General features: G+C 43.7%; 1 protein-coding gene across 7 annotated transcripts in view; it reads left to right on the top strand.

The window, feature by feature from the left end:
* Hecw2 (HECT, C2 and WW domain containing E3 ubiquitin protein ligase 2) overlaps positions 1-26,280 on the top strand; it is a 393,569-nt gene that overhangs the window by 268,907 nt on the left and 98,382 nt on the right. For all 7 annotated transcript variants that reach the window (XM_039083599.2, XM_017596447.3, XM_039083600.2 and 4 more), the window contains 7 exons: positions 1,553-1,653; positions 2,042-3,412; positions 4,850-4,945; positions 8,876-9,026; positions 9,782-9,885; positions 10,357-10,481; positions 18,834-19,019. In XM_039083599.2, the coding sequence (XP_038939527.1) occupies positions 1,553-1,653; positions 2,042-3,412; positions 4,850-4,945; positions 8,876-9,026; positions 9,782-9,885; positions 10,357-10,481; positions 18,834-19,019 (2,134 nt within the window). The remainder of the gene's footprint in view (positions 1-1,552; positions 1,654-2,041; positions 3,413-4,849; positions 4,946-8,875; positions 9,027-9,781; positions 9,886-10,356; positions 10,482-18,833; positions 19,020-26,280) is intronic.

Here is a 26,280-nt window from a genome sequence, read left to right as displayed (position 1 = left end):
CAGATGTTCTCCAAACGGTGGGAATGCAGCAGTGAGGAGGAGAAGGCACACCCTTGCCATTGTGCCAATTACAGCTGATATGGAGTTCAATCGAACATTCCAGTGTAATATGCATTAACTCCCTGTTCAGCCAGAGTATTGATGGCCGCATGACATTCAGGTATCCCACAAGTGAAAAATGGCAGTAAGAGGAATGCCACCCAAAGTAGCCTATAATCGCAGAGAATGTGTGTAACATGAGCTTGTAGTGCAGAGGGTGCCTGGCAAAGGCTTCTGCAGTGCAGAGGGTGCCTGGCAAGGGCTTCTGCAGCAGGATAATATGTGTCTCATCCCAGGTCTGCTGTCCCGTAGCTTCTTAGCTATGCCTTCATATCTTCTTCTAATAAGCAGGGTTCATGATTCCTCCCTGGTAGCCAGGAGTAGAGAAAATATCCCGAGAGCCCCAGCAATGTGTGCATATCCTTCAGTGAACACTTCAGGTGGGAAAGCAAAATGTTTAACAACATCAGTCTAGGACAATAATTCAACATCATAAAAAGAGACATCTGACTATGAACTCAGATGAATTACTAGTTGATAAACTGAAATATGTGTGTGGGGGTATGCGCGCGCGCGTGCATGTGTGTGTGTGTGTGTGTGTGTGTGTGTGTGTGTGTGTGTGTGTGTGTTTACAAAACAAATCTATGTAGGTTAATGCTGCAAAGCTGGCTGGAGGCTCTCTACTGTACAGTGGTGTAGATGCTTCTCTTCCCAGAATAGCCAGTAGAGGGCAGTGTGAGAGCAGAAATGGTGTGATTTGATTAGCCTCTTGGTTGTGGGTAGTTGGAAGCAAATCATTCGACTCAAGATAAGAGTTCCTTGTATTTGAATCTGGAAAATAGACATGGACTTGAAATAGCTGGATAGCTCTATCCTTAGGTTGGCCAAAAGCCTAAGACCACCACCAAGATGGGTCAAAAAATGAACACCAGTCCATTTGTGATCCAGGCTAGCACCAGGCCTGGGATTTGGTACTCTCCCTCATTGCATTGTTAGTACTGGAGACTCAGTGGTAGGCCAGGCTCCTCAAGAATGAGAGCATCAGCTCCTGTCCCTTATTTGTCCGCTGAGGAAGGTAAGGCCAGCACGTGTGTGCGTGCGTGCGCGCGCACGCGCACACACACACACACACACACACACACACACACACACACTAGAGTGCTGTCTGGAATCGACCTGGTTTTATTTTCTCAGATTGTTCTCTCTCCTTTAATGTTTTCTATAATAAGACTTTCTTTTTGTCCCTGGGTCACATGGTGCTCAAGCCTGTATTTACTGCAAATTCTGAAAGGTTCAAGGGGTGGCCTGTGGGACTGGGATTAGCCTGTGGGACTAGGGGTGGCCTGTGGGACTAGGGGTGGCCTGTGGGACTGGGATTAGCCTGTGGGACTAGGGGTGGCCTGTGGGACTGGGATTAGCCTGTGGGACTAGGGGTGGCCTGTGGGACTAGGGGTGGCCCGTGGGAAGAAGACTAAGGTGCAGTCAGGATGAAGGGCTGTTTCTTCTCCTGCAGTGACCAGATGCTCAGCTACAACCTTGGCAGAAGGCTCCCCGCTGATCACGTGAGTGGCTACCTCCAGTTTAGAGTGGAAGTCCCATCCTCTGCCCAGGAAGGTGAGATGTCTGTGGACGCATAAGCACGTGGAGATCTTACTCAGTTGATAGTTAGCATTTAAAGGGGTTGTTCTGTGTCCTGTGCTGGAAACAGAATGGCTTCCCAGTCATTGCTAGCTTTCAAAGCACTCAGGAACGCCTGTTTGGCAAAAATGGCTGCCAGAATTAGGTTTGCATTCTGAAGCTAGTCTACAGAGACCAAATCTATACCTCCTGTGCCAAATGTTACACAGGATACCCATTTAGCAAGGAGTAGTGAATTCTAGCAGCCAGGGACCCTTCCCAGAGTCGTCTGTGGGATGATTAAACTCAGCAAACTGGTCAGTTTAAGGATGCTAGATCTTTCTGTCTTCTATCGGATGCTTACAAGTGCTGCTTCCTTATTCAGATGCATCTCCAGAGGCCGTTGGCACCATCCTCGGTGTCCACACTGTGAATGGAGACCTGGGCAGCCCTTCTGATGATGAGGACATGCCAGGGAGCCATCATGACAGCACCATTTGTGCTAACGGGCCAGTGTCTGAGGACAGTGTTGCTGACGGAACCCCCAAGCATTCTTTCAGGACTAGCTCTACCCTGGAGATTGACACAGAGGACTTGATCTCTACTTCTTCAAGAAATTCACCCCCCAGGGGCCGCCAGGATTCACTCAATGATTACTTAGATGCTATTGAACACAATGGCCCCTCTAGGCCAGGGACAGCCTCCTCCTCTGAGCGGCCCATGGGAGCCTCTCCCAAACTGAGGAGTAGTTTTCCCACTGACACCAGACTCAATGCGATGCTTCATATAGACTCAGATGAAGAAGACCATGATTTTCAGCAAGACCTAGGCTACCCATCCTCCTTGGAGGAGGAAGGAGGCCTGATCATGTGCAGCAGGACATCGAGGATCGATGATGGGAGCCTGACGTCTCAGACCAAACCAGAGGATGACAACCCTGTTGAGAACGAGGATGCCTCCGTACATGAAACTGCTTCCTTAGAGGAGAGGCCAGAGAATCTTCCCGAGGTTGAAGATGGCTCCTTGCCGTCAGGTACAGCCCCTGATGAAAATGAAGCCAGCGTAGAGCCTCAGCCCAGTGCTGACCAGGGCAGCACTGAATTGTGTAGCTCTCAAGAAGTCGATCAGCCCACAAGTGGCACGGACGCAGGAGCTTCTGACACATCTGTAGGAAGCCGCAGAGCTGCCAGTGAGACTGAGTCCCTGGACCAGGGATCCGAACCTTCCCAGGTGTCCTCTGAGACAGAACCCAGTGACCCTGCAAGGACAGAGAGTGTGAGTGAGGCCAGTACCAGACCCGAGGGAGAGAGTGACCTGGAAGGTGCAGACAGCTCATGCAATGAGAGCGTGACCACACAGCTGTCCTCCGTGGAGACACGGTGCTCATCTCTAGAGAGTGCACGATTTCCAGAAACCCCGGCCTTTTCTTCTCAGGAAGAGGAAGATGGGGCCTGCGCAGCTGAGCCGACCAGCAGCGGCCCCACAGAGGGGTCGCAGGAGTCTGTCTGCACTCCCGGTTCTTTACCTGCTGTGCAGGTGCCCAGCAGGGAAGAGGAAGGGTCGGGGGCTGAAGCTACTGCTTTATCTGAGCAGGGGGAGCTGGGGGAGGTCTGGCAGAGGAGGGGCAGTCTTGAGGGAGCAGCTGCTGCTGCCACTGCTGCTGCCACCGATAGCCAGCCCCAGGAAGACGGGGATCCTGGTGATACACAAGGTGCCTGCGAAGGGGCCACCGCTCAGGAGGAGGGCGCCACTGGAGGTAGGCTATAGAAGACAGCATGACTCTTGGCTTAAATGTAACTGCTCAAAAAGAAATCATGTAATTTACATATGTGTGCATGTCTAATTTACATATATGTAGACACACAATTTACATATGTGTGGATAGTTAATGTGCTGAATGTAAATATAAATTTGCATGTATATGAATGTAATGTGCATGTATGTAGATGTATGGTTTGTGTATGTGTAAGTTGTAATGCAGTTTGCCTGTAGAGGTGAATAGGGAGGTGAATTCTTCCCCTGGGGTTCACCAATTAGCAAAAGGATGAAGAAGGGGGAGATAAGGAAGCAGTGCCAAATGTGTGGGTACCTAAAGCCCTTCTTATGCATCAGGCCTCCCAGTCCAGATCTGGAGAGACCCAGATCTTTTGCCATTCACATAGCTAGGAAGATGGCATGATTTCCATGCACATAGACCTCAGTTCAAAATGAGTCTTTGTAAAACATGGATCATCTATTGCTGACATAAGAGGCCTGGCAAGCAATAGTCTTCCATATTAAAGAGACCACCAGTCAGTACCTTGGCGTGATGTGTGGGAGTGACGGGGAGCACCTCACGCCGCTCACTCTTAAAGCTCCAGAACAGGAAGGCAGTGTGTGGGGTAGAAGGAAGCATTGGTTTCCTCTGAAGCTGCAAGTTCAGACATAACATCTGTATTGACTGTTAGTGACTGAGGCTCCTAGGGATGGCTTATTTAAGGTGCTCTAGAGAGAGGCAGGAAAGGGGGAAAGGACAGTCTCTTGTGCCTAAATAGTACAGTCTCAAAGAGGAATTATCTTTTCATTTGGAGTAGCAATCGACCCTGGGGCCTTGTGTTCGCATATCAGGCAAACACTGTATAAATGAGGCACATCCCAGCCCTAGGAATTATTTTCTTATTGTGTGATTTACTTTCTACCAAAATTATCCTCTTCTTTCCCTCTGACTCCTATTTTGCTTTTCATTATCTTATGCCACTTCCTCACCTTAAAGCATTAGTCATGAGCTGGTTAGAGGCAGGAGTAGCAAGGGGGGCTAAATGCTGGTGACATTGCTCTAGGAGCCTCTTCTGGGCCTACGTTCATGTGGGAAATGAGCTGAAAGAGAATGGGGAAAGCCTTGGAACTGATGTTTGCATTGTTTGCTTGCTTCCTTTGTATTGAGACAGGGTCTTTCTGTGTGGCCCAGGCTAGCCCAGAACTCTCTAGCCTCCTGCCTCATTCTGCTGAGTCCTGGGATTGCAGATACGTGCCAGCACAGCTATCCCACCTATCTTAGGGGTGTGTGTGTGTGTGTGTGTGTGTGTGTGTGTGTGTGTGTGTGTGTATGAGAGAGAGAGAGAGAGAGAAAGAGAGAGAGAGAGAGAGAGAGAGAGCGCCTTTTTGATGTGAAAAGAAAAGCAGCGCCTGGGTAACTTTCTACCTTTTTCCCTAGGTTCTCAAACCAATGGCCATCAGCCCTTGAGGTCACTACCTTCAGTGCGCCAGGACGTCAGCCGATACCAGAGGGTGGACGAGGCTCTCCCACCAAGTGAGCAGCTGTTAGCTAAAGGCTTACCTTACTGTCAGTGTGCAAAGGTGACAGACAGGTCCTCTCCCTGGATCCTGGAGAAGGAGGTGTCTGGGAGATGCCACTTGACCAAGTGGCTGTAACCTGGGACGCTCTGTCTAGATACTCTTCTCTGTACTGTTCTAAATGAGAGGGCAGCTAGGAGGGGCAAGCACTGTTCCGCCCATGGACCAAATGCCATAATCCACACACTACAGGCATCAGGTGCATAAGAGAACGTTTTATGCCTCAGAGCAGCATGATTTTACTCAGCAACTAGACAAGATGGGGCAGGTTTTCTCAGGAAAACCTCACCCTGCAATGTGGCAGCTTCTATCTCTTCCTTCATTTAAAATTATGAAATACGAGGGTCTTATTTTGCCCTTAGGAACATGATATTAATTTCAGGAATTAGCAGACAGAGTTTTGGGGGATGTCACCATTATTAGAGGATTTAAAGGGTGTGCCAATGTTTTACTTTTAGAAGACGCTGAGCGCTTTAGTAGATGATTGAGGATTAGGGGGAAATGGTTCACAGCCTAAATAGATAATACTCTCCACTCCTTATGAGCACAAAATACGAAGTCTGCGTACGTTTCTGGGGTCCCTTACGGTGACATTCTGAGAGCAGCTCACTTCGGTGGCAGAGCACATGGCACTGCAGATAAGGTGCTGGAGAGGCAGCTGGAGGGAGGCCGCTGGCCCATTGTTTGTCCTGTTCCCTCACGATCTCCACCCTCTGCTCACCTGCCTTGTCACATGTGAGGGTGAGAAAGGTGGTTACCTCCGCATTCTTCAAATAATGGGATCTAAGTGGCTGGCTTTCTAGTGCTGAAATCCTAAGTGGTGATATTTGGAGAGAGCTGATAGGAGCACTGAATCCCATCATCCTAATTAGTCAAGTAACTGGCTCGATCCTTCTAAAATCTGTTGTTCATGGCTCCCCACCCAGCCCGCTTTTTTTGTACATTCAGATAAAAAAAATCAAATGCTGTATTCTTTGGGCATATTTTGGTATAATTGGAGCAGAATGGATTGGGAACATCAGAAGAGAGTTCTGGAAGAGCTTTGAATGTGAATGTAACTCAATCATCAAGTTTCTGGGAGTCAGAGAAGGGACTTGCATGAGTGTGTGGACAGCAATCACTCTCCTAGTCATAGCCAGTTACTCCAGTATCTGTTGGACATAATGTTGATCTAGAGATTACATTTTTAAAAGATAAGTGGTGCTTTCTTCTGAAATCAGGATCCCTGTTTGTGATACTTCAGTGTCCCTATTTAAACATGGATAATAGAACTACATGGATAATTTTGGGGGTTTTTTTTGTTTTGTTTTTGCAAACAATTGGCACTTGATTTAACATGGTGATAAACCCAAAGAGTAAAAGTGACTTTATCATATCGTGTTTTCAGTGAGGACCTGTGCATGGGAGAAGAATTTCCTGTTCAGTTGTTCACAGTCCTGTCCACTGTCACTGAGATGGGCTTACACTGATCATTAACTGGGAGGCCAGAGAAGACCAGGGTCCAGTTTGAGGGATGTGGGGAAGAACACTAGTGAAAGGGCATTCCTTCCCTATGCCCACTTCCCATACATATCAAAAATGTAACACATTTCCTGTCTCTGAGCCCTAGCTAGGGACCAGTGCTGTGACTGGCCTTGGCATAGTTACCATAATTCTGAGTGCGTCTTAAATGGGCTGTATTTATATTTAATGCATGTGGAATCCAAGAAACTGAATTTTAGTCCATGCCCTAGAGGAGACGCTTAGCCTCCTATGAACTCTGGTTGGCACATTAGCTGTTGTTTAAGTTCCGATTCATTTCTGTCGCTGTTTCTCAACTTTCTGTGTGTCTACAAATGATGGGGGAAGGTTGGTAGAATTGGGGATGACCAAGTCCTGGGATCTAAACACTAGGGTGTATCTAGGAATTAGCTTTTCTATGAAGATTCTCAGACCAAGTCTGACAGACCTCCACCCCAACCCCTGCCCATGCCCAGGTACCTTGGGAAACAAAGCCCAGGTCGTTTTCCAACCTCATTATTGCTGAGTATTTATTTATGTAGGGAAATGTTATGTGCAGTGAGTGTCAGATAGTTTCGAGCTAAAGTGAGGGTGCAGAGCAGTTCTGGAGACCCACCCTAAGTATATATAAGGCTTAAGCAATTCCAGTTGGGTTTGGAACTTGTATCCTATTTGTATAAGGTACATGGATGACACTAAGACGTTACTAGACCCTTTCTGAACTCGATTTAATAAAACTGGCATGGTTTTATAGATGTGTTGACTTTTTAAAATAGAGGAAACCTTTAAAAATGTCTGGTTCTGTCCTCTAGTTCTCTACTGAAATGGTGATCCATTGAGACGCAGTAGCTTTCTGAAGGTCTCACAGCAAAAGTGTAACTACAGCTAGAAACCGGTTTCTTACCATCCGGTGTTACAAAATATATATAGTGTTATATATGCCCTAAGGCCCACCCCAGCACGTTATTCTCTGTCTTTTTCCATCCTGAGGGTGTTCACTTTATGTTACACTGTGGCAGGAGAAGAAAGAAAGGATTCAGATCCTGCCTTCTAACTCTGCCTGACAATATTTAGTAGCATCCATCTGAAAGAAACTGTGAGAGTGTGAACTGAGTACTCCTATGCATTCTTACATGAAGAGCAAATCAGGTCCAACAGCAGGACATTCGAGAGGTTATACCTTTCAAAGAATCATGGTTTCCATGATGGTAGTGAATCACCCTATCGGCATTGACCACTCGGGACAGAAGAATGCCCAGGGCATCACAGCCTTTCCTAATCCAGTGCCAAACACCCACCTGTATCAGCAGTATCACAGAGGTGTCTTACCTGATACCAATACCCTTCCCATACATTCACTATCCTGGATTCTCCCAGGGCAAATCTGTGCTTCTAGCTTCTTATTTTTCCCATCGCACATGAAAATGTCTTTAATGAATGATAAGTTAGGGTTACCCCTGGTCTTTGTGGAAGGAAAATAAAAGGAGTCTTACTTTTTATAGAATTATATCACTTAAAATCATTTGTTCTGTTACTACATGGTTTGTGAAAGACACAATAGTAACTGTTTTTGAGGGACCCTTCTTCCAAATCTCTCCATTTTGCTGCCCATATAAGCAGTTAACCAGGAGTGGCCATCTAGTCACGGGAGCAGGGTGCCTGGTGTCTGAAGACAAGGCCTGCTCGCTGATTTGACTGAACACATACTTTGGTTTACAGAGACCAACACGCTTATCCTTCTACTTACGACACAGTTCAACAATCTTCCTAAGCTTCATATTTATCTAAAGTTGGAGGGATGAAATTGTCCTTAGTCTGAAAATACTTTTCTTGCCAGGCGAGATCAGATTGAAATGTGTGGCTAATGATGCTGGTTAATCACTATGAAGTGTGTGGAAGGCTATCTAGCTAGTTTCCTTCCAAAGCGTACGTCTACCACTGTTGTGTATAAACATGCATAGGGAAGTTTCTCCTAAGCGATGAGGGACAGGACAAAGGTAAAGAAGGAAGAAAAAGATAAAATTTGGGTGAAAAATAAATACCATTTTTGAAGTGAAACTCTGAAAAATATTATGATACCAACTGCGTGTACTTTTATAACTGCCACTTACACATGGAGGGTAAGAATGGTGGGAGAGTCTATATGTTTAGAAATTCATTTCTAGAAAAGAGAATTTTGTATCATGCCTGCTGCAGAGACTTAATAAGCAGTAACAACAGTTTCCCAAGTGGACTAGGGAAGGAAGCTAGGCTACACAGTGAGGTATGTGTTATTAGCCACAAATTATAGCATGTGAGAGCGAGAAAACCAGTGTTAAACTTAATGAACCACCTTCCTGGACCAGCTCCTCCTCATCATCCCTCTTGGTGCCTTCCTGCTCTTTAGACTGGGAAGCACGTATTGACAGCCACGGCAGAATCTTCTACGTGGACCATGTAAACAGAACCACGACGTGGCAGCGGCCTACAGCTCCCCCTGCCCCACAGGTCCTGCAGAGATCTAACTCCATACAGCAAATGGAGCAGCTAAACCGGCGGTGAGCGCTCTCAATCCACGTTCACTTCTCTCCTCTGGGGTTGGGCTTTTACATGTGTAGAAGACTTGGCTGTTTCTTCCAACTGTAATGTCCTGTCACTTAGCTAGATCTGAACTTCTCTTGGAAAAGAAAATAAAGCATAAACATATATACACACTTGTGTTGTTGGGAACTACAGAGGAAATAATCTTAACAACTCCTGTAGTCAGCCACAAGCATTGGATTTTAGTACGGCAGACACGCATTTAGGATTTGAAGCCAAACTTCCTACCTCCAAAATCTTCCCTTGCAGTGCACTTTTTTTTTTTTTGGTTCTTTTTTTTTTCCGGAGCTGGGGACCGAACCCAGGGCCTTGCGCTTCCTAGGCAAGCGCTCTACCACTGAGCTAAATCCCCAACCCCTGCAGTGCACTTTTATCCACCTAACCTTCAGAGCAGTCATTCTTTGTCCAAACTAATTGCTGTAGAACAGAAACCTGTTCTTTCCTTCATTACAGATGTTTTTTCTTTGGTTAAGCGATGCAGTTGTTCTAAGTTTTGTTAAGTTGTCAGGAAAATTATAAATGGTGAGAGGTAGTGCTTCAGTGCATTGTCATTTACACAACAGGGAGCTCTTAAGGGTGAGGATAGGACCCCATGAGGCAGCAGGGCAAGGATAGGACCCCAAGAGGCAGCAGTTGAGGCTGGAGGCCTGGGACTTCTGGGCTCTAGGGAGGCTTCAGGAGTTATCATGTAACCCCAGGTTTATGCTTTTAGTTATCAGAGCATCCGCAGAACCATGACGAATGAGAGGCCTGAGGAAAATACCAGTGCTATCGATGGGGCAGGGGAAGAAGCCGACTTTCACCAAGCCAGCGCAGGTAAGAACGAGCCTTCAGCTTTAATTCCATAAATGTAGCAGAAGAACCAAGATTTCTAAGAAACGAGCTGTTCTTTAAGAGAATGGCACTTTCCTAGGATCTGAAGAACAAAATTAAAAAAAAAATCAAAATTCAACACAAGTCTTTCTAAACGCTTAACCTTTTATGAGTTCTGGGGAGAAGTATCACAAAACCAAATAGATGATATGTCACCATAGTCTCTGAGTCTGTGTCAAAATGGAGCAAGCATCTGGCCATTTTTAAGAAGCTATGGATGCATTAACAATGCTCCTAACAACAAGAAATGATATCCACTATCATTTCAGTGTCACTAAGAAATGACACTAAGGTTCATGCATGCATTTTTTTGGAAATATAAAAAACCCATAGTTCTAGGGAGTTGAAGTCACAGCCAATGATGTAAGGACTGCACTGTTTAGTTCTGAAAGCCTTGATGTTCTGTCTGCTTAGACTTCCGTCGGGAGAACGTCCTGCCCCACTCTACCTCCAGATCCAGGCTCACGCTGCTGTTACAGTCGCCCCCTGTGAAGTTCCTCATCAGCCCAGAGTTCTTCACCGTGCTGCATTCTAACCCTGTGAGTAGCAAATCTTGGAGAAACACTGTGGAAAAACAACAGGCCAAAGAAAACAATCCTTACTTGGGGAATGGCCATAGGGATGTCAGAGAGTTTCCTGAATACCTCCTGTGTTCCGAACCCTGTTAAGTACCTCGTGTCTTAAACCACCATGCCATGTAAACTTAGTATATGTAACAGACATCCAAAAATCAAACCCACAAAGACAAAAACCTTTGGAACTGACCAGCACAAAAATCCGTTTTCCAAGATGTTGGGTGCCGTCAAGTCCAGGATCATTTTGGTTGGTCTGGAGTCAGGTGATGTCCTGCTAATATCTTCCATGGATGATGGCGTCTTTGAGGGCTGCCTTCAGTTCTGCTCTCAGGAGGCTCTAATTCTACATAGATTTATGCTTTATCTACTAATGAGTTACCATATCCTGATGAAAACCATCATCGGTGATTAGGTTTCAGCAAATGTATGAGAAGGACACAGTCAACCTGTTGTAAGGGGCTCGTCCCAGGAGTCTTTGAGCTCACGAGAAAGGCTGTCTTAATTGTATATGGAGTGACGTAAAGTAGGGAGACATTGCCTATAAGCTCAGCTGGGTAGAATCCATTCACCAGGGCCTGAGCTGAGAAGAGCTGAGAAGAGCCTCGAATAGAAGAGGAACCAGCAGGAGAGAAGGCAGCTGCAGAAAGTTGCAAAGATTTGGTGGGTTCGAAACTGCAGGTTAGACACTAAAGATGGCCCTGAATGCTAACATTCTCACATCAGTAAGTGATAATAACAGAGAAGTTATTGAATGTGGCAAAACAAATTAAATATCTTAGGGAAATCAGACTAAAGGAGAAAGTTGGCCTGGTCTTAGTACCTGGAGATGTCTGTGTGGTGGCTTCTGCATAAGTGTTTACTGATATTTATGTGTTTCTGTCTAACTTTATAAGCATGTGCATCTATCTGGATTATCAGGTTTATGTCCTCTGTTATGTCCTGGTTTACAGGTTTGAATAAAAATAAAAAGGACTCGGTTAGAGGGCGAGCATGAATAGTATGGTAATTGTCCTCAACCTGTGGGAGGGTGTAGGCTTTTGCACATTTGTCAACTTTTATTAATTCCTTATTATATAGTAGGTACTGAGCTAAGTTCTAGGAACATTTAGGCGACAGTACCTGTGGGTCTTGGAATTTCAGCCATGAAAATACACTCCGGTGTTTTACTGATTATGCAGTAGCAAGGGTAGGGACTGTGAGTGTCTATCTCCACTGGGAATGCACAAGGAAGGGGCCATAGCTGGGAATGCATTTGCAAAGGGTTCCAAAGCCTGAATAGGAGCTTGCCCTAGAAACACTGACATCAAGAGCGCTCTAGATAGAAGGAACAGGGTGTGTAAATTAAGATAGTTATGACTCTCATGATAATCACCGAGGCTGGGTTGCAGTGCAGTCTGGTGCTGGTATGGAGAGAGCCTGGGGCACAGGAAAGTCAGGCTCGGAGCTGGGAAGAGAAAAAAAGACAGGCTACCCGAACTCAAATGTGTGTATAGGTTGATTTTAGGGGGCAGACTTCTGTACAAAGATGAGTAGACTAACATTTAGAATTGTCACAAGACACAAAATCTATCATGCTATACTATACAGAAGGCTTTGGGCTTAGAGTCAGATGACACAAGCTTTTATTTGTTTGTCTGTTTATTAAGTCCCTATGATGTCCCTGGAGTGGTCTAGACTTGGGGAGTAGAGTGGTAAGCAAGACAGGCTGAGTGAGATGGAGGCAGCAGAACAATGACTAATGGAAGAAAAATTTAATAACGTATGGCAGGGGTGAGGGCAGGGAGCTACCAACATGGACTCCAGGGGGCTTGGGTGGCCAACAGGTGTCTCCAGGGGAGCCATATCCACACAGTTGCAAGATATCAAGGGACAGCACAACCTCTTTACTAAGCAGAGTTAGGCCTTGGGGACAAGGAGTTTGACATGCTACACAGTAAAGTTCGGAGAACTGAACACACATACTAAATAGAGTGTTTACACGATCTGGGAATCAACTTGGGCTTTACATGAACTTTCTTCTAAATGTGCTTGTTCCGCGGGAGTGACTTGGATTTCTAAAAGTTTGCTCTGGATGCTTTGCAGAGAACGGGCCTTACGAGGCAGACACGTGAAAGGCATTTGACTAGGCATAGAAGTGACTTGGATGAGTGCGTATCACTAGAGAGGCAGACATGCGGAGCTCTGTGTGCTGTGTTCTGGAGGGGAAACGGACATCACTCCTTCTAACCATTTGCATAACCATATGTGGAGGAAAAGGGCTTCTTTTTGTTTAGGTCACTTGGCCTGCCGAGAGCCCTGGGTTCCAACCCAGTTGAACCAAGTATGATGTATTCCTGTAACTAACCCCAGGGAGAGGTAGAGGGAAGCAGAGGATCACAAGTTCAAGGTCGTCTTTGGCTTAAGCGAGAGCCGGCCTGAGTTACATGGCTCTGTGGTGTAGGGGAGGGGGCTCTCTGTGCATTCGTGTATGTGTGCCTGTGTTTTTTTCTTTATAATAAGTTTGTCAATATAGAGGAATTATAGGATATGCTTTACAAATAACAGTGAGGATTTTATTGATTTTGCCACCCTTATTAATGGACAGGTGTATTTAGAACAGGAGTGCTTCATGTTGGTAAGTAAGACAGCAGTGAAGAGGAAAGCTGCACCCCCAGACTCCTGCCTCTGAAGTCATTGCCTTTTTAGTTGTGTCAGGAAATACACTTCTTCACTTTGTATCTGGGAGCTGCTTCTGATGTAACAGCTCCATTTGATTTGAGGTTTTGTTAGCATCTCTAGCAGGTTCTTTGGTCTACAGAACTTTCTCTTTTCCGCAAAGGATAAACGTTTTAAGACAAGGGCAGTATGAAGACCTGTGTGCCAAAAAGGCGTTAGTGATAACTTGTTTGTAGTCAGACATTCGGCCCACGGTCTGGACCGGTCACAAAACAAGGAATCAAACCCTGGTTTTCCTTAACCGTTTTCTGCAGCGTGACTTCTTCCCAACCCCGGCTGAGTTCAGACTACCAGTGACGTCACTAAGTGGAGCGGCTGACTTCTCTGCCTTAGCTGTCAGCTACAAGCTCTTCGTATCTGCAGTACCATTAGCCAGTTGATGAGCTGTGGTTTTTAACTGGACAGGTTTTTTTCAGATAAATGCAAATTTTTGGTTCCTTGCAGGCTCTGATCTAACAGGGCTGCAGTGAGTCCCAGGAGTCTGTGTGGTCTTTAGTAAGTAAGTAAACATGGCATAGCTGCATTCCTGGAAGCTGAGGCCTGTGAGCCCTGGACACTGGCAAACAGCAGTTCTACTCAGGCTTTCCTGAGTACTCTCTTTTCACAAGGTGCTAGCTTTCTCTGCTCTACACTTGGGTGTAATTTGAAAATTCCTTTCTCTGGATAACGCATCTGTAGTTAAAAATAGTCTTCCCTGAAGGTTTTGCTTTTTGTTCCCTTCCTTCCACCCAAACTGTATTCATTAATGGCTAAAAAGATACATGTCTATAAAATTTAAATTCTGTAGATTAGAATCTACATTCTGACTTATATTCAGCATAAATTAAAATTCCTAGAAATTTTCATTAAGGTCTTAGGTATGGATGCATAGGCTTAACTTTTTTACAGACATGTTTTTTTTTCCCCTTATTTGGGGATTAGTAGCAAATATTATAAAGCAAGCTTTCTTGAATTTTTAATTTGCTTTTTATTTTCCTAGTTTTTGACTGAATTATTTGTAGCTAGCGTACAGCTGTTTCAGTATTTACGTTATTGTAAATATTCAACATTCAAAAGAAGTGTTGAGATTTGTAACTCTCCTTGTTTATTAAAACAATTTGAAGAGACAAGTTGCGTTGAAAGGTCAGCATGGAAAGCATACCTCACGTAGCAGCAATTCACACAATGGTCTGTGTTGGCAGAACGAACATAAACAGGTACACAGATGCCATACAGTGAGGAAAACAGAGAGGGTTTGAGGCTTCTCATTTGTGGTTTGGTAACTTTCACACATATTCTACTGCCCTCTTCTGGTGGAGATCAAAATTAATCTAAACTTCCTCAAGACTTTGTTACTCTGCCCAATGTTTTAGAGTCAAGATGCCTGTGTTTGTCTAACTAACATTATATATATATATATATATATATGTGTGTGTGTGTGTATATATATATAATTATATGTAGCAGAATGATATTTACAACATTCGTGCTAAAATTATTACCCTGACTTTTAATGATCTTTAGAAATGCATCCATTCACTCATCTAAATTCCATAAACTCATCTAGTTCTTAATAAAAAAAGTTGTTTTAAAGTTTATAAATATCATCTTTAATATACTCTGAAGCATCAAGAGTTACTGCTGTTACACAGTACAAGAACTGACAATCTGCAGGGGTTTCTGCTAACAAATGTAAGTTCCCCTCCATGCTATTGTGAAACACTATTCAAAACTTGGTGAAATAATTTAAAAATTAAATGATCTAAAATCAAATTAAGTAAACATAGTATTAATGCAGACCGTGGTATAAAGTACTATTCCCACATACTGCTGGCCTACTCTGGAGCCAGCATTCCCTGCCTTTGTTATGAGTGAGTTTTGTTTAGTGAGTAATGGATAACATCACTGACGCTTGCTCGTATGAGCATGAGAGGCATTGGTAGCCAGTCAGTGAGGTTATTTCCCAAATCTAAATTCAGAGTACCTATGCTTGTACAGAGGAAAGAGCTAGGAAGGGGTGATTCTTCCCACCAAGGAAAACCAAAACTTCATGTTGGTCAGCCGTCCTTTAACACTTACTTGCCTGCTCGGTTACACAGTAACTCCACAGTGGAGCTCACACTCCCACTCCCAGTGAGAATGTCCTGCGCAGTTCCATGAGGTTGTGTTCTAACCTACTGTTCTGGATGAGAAATCCAACCCATTTACCTAACTAGACCACTAGCCCCCACAAGGGAAACGGGGAACCTTCCTTTCTCTTAAAGCAGGGCCTTGCCAGAGTCACCCTCCGCTGAGACCCACTCGGTCAGTCTGAGCCCACCTGCTGTCTCTCAGCTTTGCCGACTGTCAGTTTGTTCTAGCATGTTCTTCACCCTTCTGACTTTTGTTATTCTCCCCATAATGGGCCTGATTGTGAGTGCTCAGGTCTGTGTCCTCAGGGTTTTACACAGGCAGAACTTAGCACATAGTTAATGACAGGTTATGAGACCCCTCAGTTAATAGGAAGTAGGCTGCCAGACCACAAGCTTCAAAGGCTGAAAGTAGAAAATAGTTTTACTACTGTACTTGTCTGTTCTAACATAGCTAGATTGGGAGAAACCCCCCATACTGTCTTTTAATTACATATATCATATATTTCATAATGGCCTTTACCTCTTCAAAGCAATTTCATATTCTTTATTCTACTAGTTTTGAGTCTTACTATGTTATGAAAAATTAGAAGACTTATTATTACTCTCTCATAGTTGACCAGATTGAGGCAAATGAGATCGTTTTGTCACTGCGGCTGTGATAACATAATTTTATGTAAACTGGAATACAAATATTCTTTTAAACATTAGCTGATCTATAACTCTATATGCATATATATATACATTATACATTGTATATGTATATATATATACACAACAGTGTATGTGTTATATGTTTATATATATGTTTGTTCAAAAAATTTTATTTATGAAATGTACCTGTCTAGGGAGGGTGTTTTCTTTAGACCCTGACGGTCATGTGAGTGTTTTTTCCATAGACTTGAAAAGGCTGTGAATCTAATGGTTGTTTACTACTTACTAATGAGGGAAAAATAGTTCTTACACTTAATTTACTTTGATAGGTGTTTTTTCCAAGATCAGTCAAACCTGGCACTGCGTTATGTGTCTGAGTGGGGAGGAGGAAGATAAAAGGATATAATTAATTATAAGACCCAGGTAAGATTCCCACGAGTAAGGAGCTGTCCATGCAAAGGGAATTACATCAAGCCCAAGGCTGGCATGGGTTCCTGACCCTAACTGCCACATCCTGCTCTACTGGAGTTCTGCTGCCTCTCCTCAGTAGACAGGAGGAATGTGCTTGGTGCTCTAGATCAGGAATCACTGTGTCCTGTCTACTTGGCACACCCACTTAGAACAATGACCAGTGAAAGATCTCTTCAACACAATCATCATGCAATAATTTCCTCCCAGGGAGCCTTGTTAGAGAGTACAACTTGAAAGGAGCGACACAGACTGGTGTGGTCTCTGGCATTGAAGCTTGCCATGGGCAAGTATGAGGAGAACAGAGCCAATGCGGGAAGCATGAGCCTGTTGGTGTCAGTGAAAACTTCAAGTCAGGGGTAGCCACAGGATTATGGACTAGTCCAAGGTTCTCACTGGCAACCTCCAGATAATTTTGTTAGTCCTCCCTGTTTTTGTGATATCATTTTCCCATGTTCTGTGTCCCTTGAGCCCCTGCCTGCTTTGCAGTACTGAGGCTCTGGACCACACAACTGCTTCTAGTCATCAGCAACAATTCTCATTTAGACTGGAGGGTTAAAATACTTCAAAGCATTTGAGACTCCAGTTTAAGGAATTAAGATTGGAGAGCAGATCGTTTATTATGGCTAATCGCACGCCCTCCCTTTCTCCTTCTCCCTTCCCTTCGTTCTTCTTCCCTTCTTCTTTCCCTCCCTCCTTCTTCCCACTCTCCCTCATAAGTGTTTTGACAGGAAAAATGTTTTAAAAGCAAAGCAAAAACTATCTACAACAAAGAGCTATTAAGAATACTTTTTGTTGTTCACAGAAAAGGACCTAACTCGTGTCAGTGACTTAAGCTAACAGAGGGTTATTCTCTTTCCAAATCAGGTTATTAGGGTTCTCTGGATCCCAACATACTCACAAGCCAAGCTTGAGAGTTCCCACTTCCGTGCTTTCTACACCAAAGGGAAGAAGTCTCCATAGGGATTCCCAATGGCTCATAAATTCTGTGAGCTGAATGTGACTACACTGAGGGACTCTGGAGAGATGGCTGCCACATGTATTCATATTTGAATTAATATGACTGAACACAGCATAGACAGTAAATTGTTACTGCATTGACAGTTTCCAGGTACTCTGCTGTCTTTGGGGGTTACTTTGAACTATCTTAGACTGGCAGAAATAACAAAACCCATGAAGAAAAGGCCAAAGGCCTCCCCCTCTCGACTCAATCATCCCTAGTACCGCTGAGATGCTGAAGATAGGGGCTGGAAGCCCTTCACTCTATCCTTGAGGAGTAGACTCCAGGGTAGATCATTCCTAGCCTAGTCAATTTCCTGGGTATCATCTTCCTACCAATTCAAGAACACAGATCCCATAGAGGTGTTCTCTTTCTGTTGCCTAGTACATGCATTTGTTGAAAAACCGGTGTGGGGCAGTCTGTGACACAAGCAGTCTTTGCAATCTTTGATAATGAGTTAAAACTGTGGTCAATATTGGGCTGGAGAGATGGCTCAGTGGTTAAGAGCACCGACTGCTCTTCCTGAGGTCCTGAGTTCAAATCCCAGCAACCACATGGTGGCTCACAACCATCTGTAATGGGATCTGATGCCCTTCTCTTGTGTGTCTGACAGTTAACGTGTACTCACGTAAAATAAATAAATCTTTAAAAAAATAAATTTATAAAAAAAAACTGTGGTCTATTGCAAAACAATCTTTCTTTTCTTTTGTTGGATGTGGTATTTTATTGAACTTGTGTGCAGCTGTGTGTGTATTGTCAAGGTTGGGGGGCAAACACCCAAACAAAACAGTGGGGTACGGTCTCTAAGCTGTTCCCTGACTGTCTGCAACCCCCACCCCGGGGTCTTGAAATGAGTGCCTCTGCTGTAGTCTCCATGGACATGACTGACAGTGTGAGCAACTCACCTTGGTAGTGTGTGTGCTTCTGAAGTTCAGATAGAGGGCAAGCATTCCCCGTACAGCTTGGGCTTTAGCACTATGTTCCTAGACTGTCTGAGCCTCTGAGCCAGTGGTCTGGTCAAAAGCTGGAGGAAGAACAAGCTATTGGGGTTCACTGTCATGTGATATGTTTAGTCCCACCATCACATACTTATGATTATGCGCTTTGCTAAAACCAGTGCTGGGACCCAATATCTCATGTGAAAGGAATACTCCAAGATACCTGTTCTTTAGAAAGCTAGAAACCAGCTACAGTTTCTGTATGTTCAAGTCTCTTTGCTCTACCGGATGCTTCTCTTGTGGGTCTGGAGCTGTGCTGAAGCCTGTGTATGTGCTTTACATACTATAAGAGAACTGTTATATCTCAAGCAGTAACCAGCATGCCGTGGTATACACAGGCAGGCTAACAGACATTCTCTGTTCTTTCCTCCAGAGTGCCTACCGCATGTTTACAAACAACACGTGTTTGAAGCACATGATCACCAAAGTCCGGCGGGACACCCACCACTTTGAACGCTATCAGCATAACAGGGACCTCGTGGGATTCCTCAACATGTTTGCTAACAAACAGCTGGAACTACCAAGGGGCTGGGAGATGAAACACGATCATCAGGGCAAGGTAACCGGAGTGAGCCACCCTAGTGAGCTGCACCCTGAGTGACTGCGGTTGCTCTTTCCAGTGAGGTCAAACATTCCATCACAAACAAACCTGCACAGGCCAATATACAATATACTATATACACATAGATAGTCTTGTATGTCAGTAAGAGAAGCAGGTTTGAGAGCCATGTCTCCCTGAATGCTCTTCTATCTGCCCTCTCTTAGCATTTTCCACTGACAAGAGAAAAGAATTCTCAGGCAACACTTCTTCTCCTCAGTTCTGTAACTTGTGTTGTAGACACGTGGGTGAAAAAAACGGTAGTTTTGTTCAGAGAGGGTGCTAGGAATCACTGAGCCATTGTGCAAGACATTGGTGGAGTCTGAGCCTCAGCCTTGTCCAGAGTCCTGGCCTGTTTGTACCTTGAGCAACTCCCTAGTTCATGATGAGAAGCACATAAAAGCCAGGGTAGTGCCATCTGCACTTCCTATTAGATGGGCGAACCAGAAAGCCCAGTATCATCAGGAAGTTGTATGTGAGTAGGAAGTCAGAATGAGAAAGTTAGCTTTTTACTTGACGTTTGCTTGACACCTACTGTGAGCCATGAACTGTTTAAGGGCTTCATAGGTAAACAGAGGCTTCTCCCATGATGACGAAGCAGCATTGCTGGAACCACACTTTAAGATGAAAACAATCCCAAAGCTCATACGGCTCAGCAACCCACCCAACGTTACCAAGGCAGGCTATGGCTGAGCTGTTCTGTGCCCCAGATCATCTGGTTCCATGAACCCTGCATTTGACTGTGACATTCTATTTTCTAAACTGCGGTTTGTCTAACCAACCTCCTTTTTCTTGTCTATATGAAAATATTGATGTTTTATCCTTAAAATGGAGGTTCTCAACCTTCCTAATGCTGTGAGGCTTTAATACAGTTTCTCATGTTGTGGTGACCCCCAACCATAAAATTATTTCTGTTGCTCCTTCATAAATGTAATTTACTACTATTATTAATTGTAATATAAACATCTGAGTTTTTTAATGGTCTTAGGTGACCCCTGTGAAAGGGTCATTTGACCCCAAAGGGTACTGACTTAAAAGGGATTAAAATGGCACTATATATAAAGTACATAACAATTTGAGCTATATTTGCAAAGCCAGTCTTTATTGAGCACTTATACAAAGTAGATAAGCCATTCACTTCAGAGGCATAGCATTCAAAGAAAAGAGACAGACAAGGGGCAAATAAATACACTTTTTGCCAAGAGTGATTAACAACATATTGTAAATTGAAGCAGAGGACAGGGTCTGTGGGACAATAGGGATGGATGGGGTTTTATAGAGGTAGCCAAGGAATCTTCATGATACATGGAGAAGTCAAAAGGACATGAGATGTGAACTGTACAGGGGAAGAGCATTCGAGGCAGAGGAACATGTAAAGTGTGCAGTCAGTGAAGCTTCCCCCAGCTTCCCTCCTCTATACTGCAGGAACCTTTTCCTCTTCTCAAACTCAGCTCCTGGCAATCTTATCAGAGAGCCTCTTGGAAAGAGTCAAAGCAGTTGCTATCAAGGCATTTCTTTTAATGCAAGGGAGAACTCACAGACTCATTACATTATGGACTTGACTTTTCTGCAGGAGTGGTTAACACATCTCTTATTCCCAAACAAGAGTTTAGAAGTGGCAAGCATGAATTTAGAGGAGATGAAGGGAATGGCTCTGTGGTGATGTCCCTGGACCACAGGTTAAATGGCAGTGGGTCAAAATCATGACAGTGCTACTTCTAAGACTATGAAGACAGAAGCAAGGGCACCTCACCAGGGAGGATGAGCTATGATGCAGTTGAGTTTGCTTCAGTACATTGACAATAAGCTCAGCAACCACTTAGCCTAAAACTCCATAATTAAAGCCAGGTGCTATGGCTCACGCCTGTAATCTCCCCGCTTGGCAGGCTGAACAGGATTGGCATGAGTTACAGCCAGCTTGGACTATGTGCTGAGTTCAAGACAAGCCTGGGATACATAGCAAGATCCTGTCTCAAAAACAAAATGCCACATTTAAGGAGTGACAGGCTTGGGTGTACAATATTCTCCTCCCCCAACTCTCACTGGTGAGCAGGGGGATGACTATCTTCTCAAATTATTATGCCAAGAGCAAGGACTTGCTTGTGGAGGGCCTCATCTGTCTGTGGTAGTTATTAATATGTCCTAGCTTCCCTATCAGATCCCCTTTGAAGTCCCTTTTATTTGTGTCTGGACCATTCTCCTTCTATTCCAGTGTACTTGTGGAGAAGCGTCTCAAAATGAATGAATGAATGAATGAAAAATCACCTGTGCTTTCCTGCAACCATCTTTATTTTGCATGAAGCAAGAAGCTCCCAGGCACTCACTCTCTCTCTCTCTCTCTCTCTCATCTCTCATCTCTCATCTCTCATCTCTCTCTCCCCACTCTTCTGCTCTCTCACTAGATATACCTCTTTCCATTGGCCTTATATTTTTCCCTTTATTTTTTATCTTGTGTGTATGGTTACTTTGCCTGATCTTATCTCTGTACCCATGTTCATAAAGTGCCCTTAAAGGCCACAAGAGGGTATCAAGTCCCCTGGGATTGTGTTACAGAAGGTTGTAAGTTTCCATGTGGGTGTTGGGAATCGAATCAGGGTCCTCTGGACGAGCAGCCATTGAGCTATCTCTCAGGCCCTCCTTCTGAGCTCTTTTAGTTAATTCATAGATTGTTTTGGATTGCTTACATTATATATTTGTGATGTGGTTTTGGTCTTTAATTTTGAAAAGTGTGTGTGTGTGTGTATGTGTGTGTGTGTATGTGTGTCCGTGTGTATTATTTTTAATTAGACACTGTGAGATTTCACAGGAACATAGATCCATTCAGTTTGCTATGGCAGTAATAAGGTGTAAATCAATTCTTAAGTAATGCAGATGAAGGGAATGGTATAGAATATTCACGTAAGATTAAAAGGGATGGAACAATGGTTAAGAGCCATGGCTGCTCTTCCAAAGGACCCTGATTCAATTCTCCATACCATATGGAAGTTTACAATATCTATACCTTAGTTCCAGAAGAATCCAACATTCTCTTCTTTTCCCCTCAGACATCAGACACATGCATGGAGCATGTACAAACATTCAGGCAAACACTCATATACATAGAATAAAAATAAGCAAGTCAATAGATTATAATGATTAATAATCAAAGAGTAAGACTATCACACTAAATTTTGCATTGAGTGTGGAGAGAATATCTGCCCTGGGTAGGTAAAGAAGTTGAGACCCTCAAATACTGCTGGTTAGACTACCATTCTATGCTTCTACCAGCTAATCTACAGATTCATTGTAATCCCCATCAAAATTCCAACTCATTTCTTCATAGAGTTAGAAAGAGCAATTTGCAAATTCATTTGGAATAACAAAAAAACCCAGGTTAGCAAAAACTATTCTCAACAGTGAAAGAACTTCTGGGGGATCACCATACCTGACCTCAAGCTGTATTACAGAGAAATAGTGATAAAAACTGTATGGTATTGGTACAGAGAAAGGCATGAAGATCAATGGAATAGAATTGAAGACCAGAAATGAACCCACACACCTATGGTCACATGATCTTTGACAAAGGAGCTAAAACCATCCAATGGAAAAAAGACAGCCTTTTCAACTAATGGTGCTGGTTCATATGGAGGTCAGCATGTAGAAGAATGCAAATTGATCTATTCTTATCTCCTTGTACAAAGCTCAAGTCCAAGTGGATCAAAGACCTCCACATAAAACCAGATACACTAAAACTAATAGAAGAGAAAGTGGGGAAGAGCCTTGAACACATGGGCACTGGGGAAAATTTCCTGAACAAAAACCACCAATGGCTCATGCTCTAAGATCAAGAGTCGACAAATGGGATCTCATAAAACTGCAAAGCGTCGGTAAGGCAAAGGACACTGTCATTAGGACAAAATGGCAACCAACAAATTGGGAAAAGATCTTTACCAATCCTATATCTTATAGAGGACTAATATCCAATATGTACAAAGAACTCAAGAAATTAGACTCTAGAGAGTCAAATAATCCTATTAAAAAATGGGGTACAGAGCTAAACAAAGAATTCTCAGCTGAGGAATATTGAATGGCTGAGAAGTACCTAAAGAAATGTTCAACATCCTTAGTCACTGGGGAAATGTAAATCAAAACAACCCTGAGATTCCACCTCACACCAGTCAGAATGGCTAAGATCAAAAACCCAGGTGACAACAGATGCTGGAGAGGATGTGGAGAAAGAGGAACACTCCTCCATTGTTGGTGGGATTGCAGACTGGTACAACCATTCTGGAAATCAGTCTGGAGGTTCCTCAGAAAATTGGACATTGCACTACCTGAGGATCCAGCTATACCCCTCTTGGGCATATACCCAAAAGATGCTCCAACATATAACAAAGACACGTGCTCCACTATGTTCATTACAGTCTTATTTATAATACCCAGAAGCTGGAAAGAACCCAGATGCCCTTCACCAGAGGAATGGATACAGAAGATGTGGTACATCTACACAATGGAATACTACTCCACTATGAAAAACAATGACTTTATGAAACTCATAGGCAAATGAATGGAACTAGAAAATATCATCCTGAGTGAGGTAACCCAATCACAAAAAACCACATAGTGTATGTACTCCCTGATAAATAGATATTAGCCCAAAAGCTCAAATTGTGCAAGATACAATCCACAGAACACATGAAGCTCAAGAAGAAGGATGACTAAAGTGCAGATGGTTCAGTCCTTCTAAAAAGGGGGAACAAAAATATTCATAGGAGAGATATGGAGACTGATGTGTGGAGCAGAGACTGAAGGAATGGTCATTCAGAGACTGCCTCACCTGAGGATCCAGCATGTATGTATGTGTATATATATCCACCAAACCTAGACAATATTGATGAAGCCAAGAAGTTCATGCTGACAGGAGCCTGATATAGCTGTCTCCTGAGAGGCTCAACCAGAGCATGACAAATACAGAAGCAAATGCTAGCAGCCAACCATTGAACTGAGAACAGGGTCCCCAGTAGAGGAGTGAGATAGAGAAAGGATTGAAGGAGCTGAAGGATCTTGCAACCCCGTAAGAACAACAATACCAACCAACCAGAGCTCTGAGGGACTAAACCACTGCCCAAAGAGTACACATGGACAGACCCATAGCCCCAGCTGTATCCGTAGCAGAGGATGGCTCTGTTGGGCACCAATGGGAGGATAAGCCCTTGGTCCTGCCAAGGATGGACCCCCAGTGTAGGGAAATGTCAGGGCAGGGCGGCGGGAAGGGGTGGGTGGTTGGGTGAGGAAACACCCTCATAGAAGAAGGGGGTGAGGGATGGGATAGGGAGTTTATGGACAGGAAACTGGGAAAGGGAGTAACATTTGAAATGTAAATAAAAATAGCCAATAAAAACATTTTTTAAAAAAAGAAGAAAAGAAATAGTCTGGGAGTTTCCAACCAGATTCAGTGAGTAGCTGCCATTCTACATATATACCCAAGATAAATGAAATCTCCTCATAAAAACATGAATTTTTACATTCTTAGCTGTATTACTCATAAAAACAAGAAGTTTGAAATAAGCTCAATGTGTATTAATGAATAAATAAAATGTGGCAGATTGATTTGCTGGAATACCGCTTGATACTACAAAGGAATGAAATCGATAGCATGCCACAACACATATGAAGTTTGAAAATGTTTGCTAAGGGAAAGAAAGTACTCAAAAGGTCACATATTGTGACATGTCCAGAACAGGCAACCACAGAGAGACAGAAAATAAATTATTGGCTGCTTGGAGTGGTGGTCAGTAGTGCTAATGGGTATAGGATTTCATTCTGGAGGAAAACGATACTAAACTTAGGTAGTGGCCATGGTTACCCATCTCTATGTCTATACTGAAAGAGTAAAACACATACATTAAATGAATGAATTGCGTGGTGTCTAAATTCAGTGTCAGTAAAACTGGTTTTACAATGAATAGACTCAATTAAAAGGAAGAAATTCCTGTTTTTAGCTTATAGGTTCTATAGATTTTGCCTTCCTTAATCTCTGAGGATATGTTACATGGTTCTAAACTGATTTAATATCCAACTATATGGTAATGTTGTAAGTGCTCTGATAAACAATAGAGTGAATGGTTTACATGTGTACCATTGTGGAGGCTGAGGTATTCAGGATCTATTTACATGTGTCCAGGTGTCCAGCTGGGGTGGGGTGGGGAGAGCTGAATTCTCATAAACTGCAAAAGTCATAAGGTAGCTTTCTGGGGGCTTCTTTGAAGCAGCGCTGATCCCTTTCATGAGGGTCCCATTCTCTTTTGGTTATCACCTCCCAAAGGTGATATCACCTGTTGCCCAAGGCTGTCACTTCTTGGAAGTGAAGATGGGGTGTGAGAGGGCACACAAACTACTGTGTTAATGCTTCTCTTTCTTAACGTCATTTGGAGAAGCCTCTTGTTAAAATTCTACTACATTTGCTTTAGTCGTGCCTTGTTGCTCTTTCCTTAGTTACTTTAATTTTGTAACTTTGAAGCTGACAATTAATCCAGGTTTAGTTTTATAAACAATCATCCAAGAATATTGTGATCACCATCGGTATACATCTGCTGAGTTCAGGGTCCAGGGTTCTTTCCTAACACATGGATGTACCTATATTCTCCCCATACCCCACACTCTGAGATCTGGGTAGCGGTGCTGATGGTTAGATGGCACGGCTCACAACTTGTTCAGCATTAGACTTATTAAGTTTCAGAAGATAAAATCATGTCTGTGTATTCATAAGCCCTTAGAAGTTATTTCCTTTGGGGGCATCAGTAATAAGACGTACACTGACATCTACAAGATGAACTGGTGGCTATTGCATATGGACCCCAGAGCTGCCAACCCTAATCCTGCTCCCCAACGAACCAGGTGGAGATCTGGGCAGAGCAGGGATCTTAATACAATGTATGTAAACGTATCAATAATAAATATTATGAAAACAAAGATATTTTACTCATGAATGAGTCCTTACTTGATCAGTGAGTGCTCAGTGAATCCCAAAGAGCATGGTAGACGTAACATCAGTGTCTCGTTCTTCATAAGGGCCTGCATCTCCCTCTACCATGGTGGCCCTTGGAATGGCCTTTCACAGTAGGGTCTGTCCTTGTCTTGTTTTGGGTTGTGTGTGCTGTTCTTGGCCACTGCAGCACAGTCTGGCCTGGAATGTTTGCTTCTGCCCGAAACACCTTTGGGGATCAGGGTGGATTCCCTTGTA

Source organism: Rattus norvegicus, chromosome 9 (genome assembly GCF_036323735.1).
Source record: "Rattus norvegicus strain BN/NHsdMcwi chromosome 9, GRCr8, whole genome shotgun sequence".
Classification (NCBI taxonomy): Eukaryota; Metazoa; Chordata; class Mammalia; order Rodentia; family Muridae; genus Rattus; species Rattus norvegicus.
This window is presented reverse-complemented; position numbering and strand designations above follow the sequence as displayed.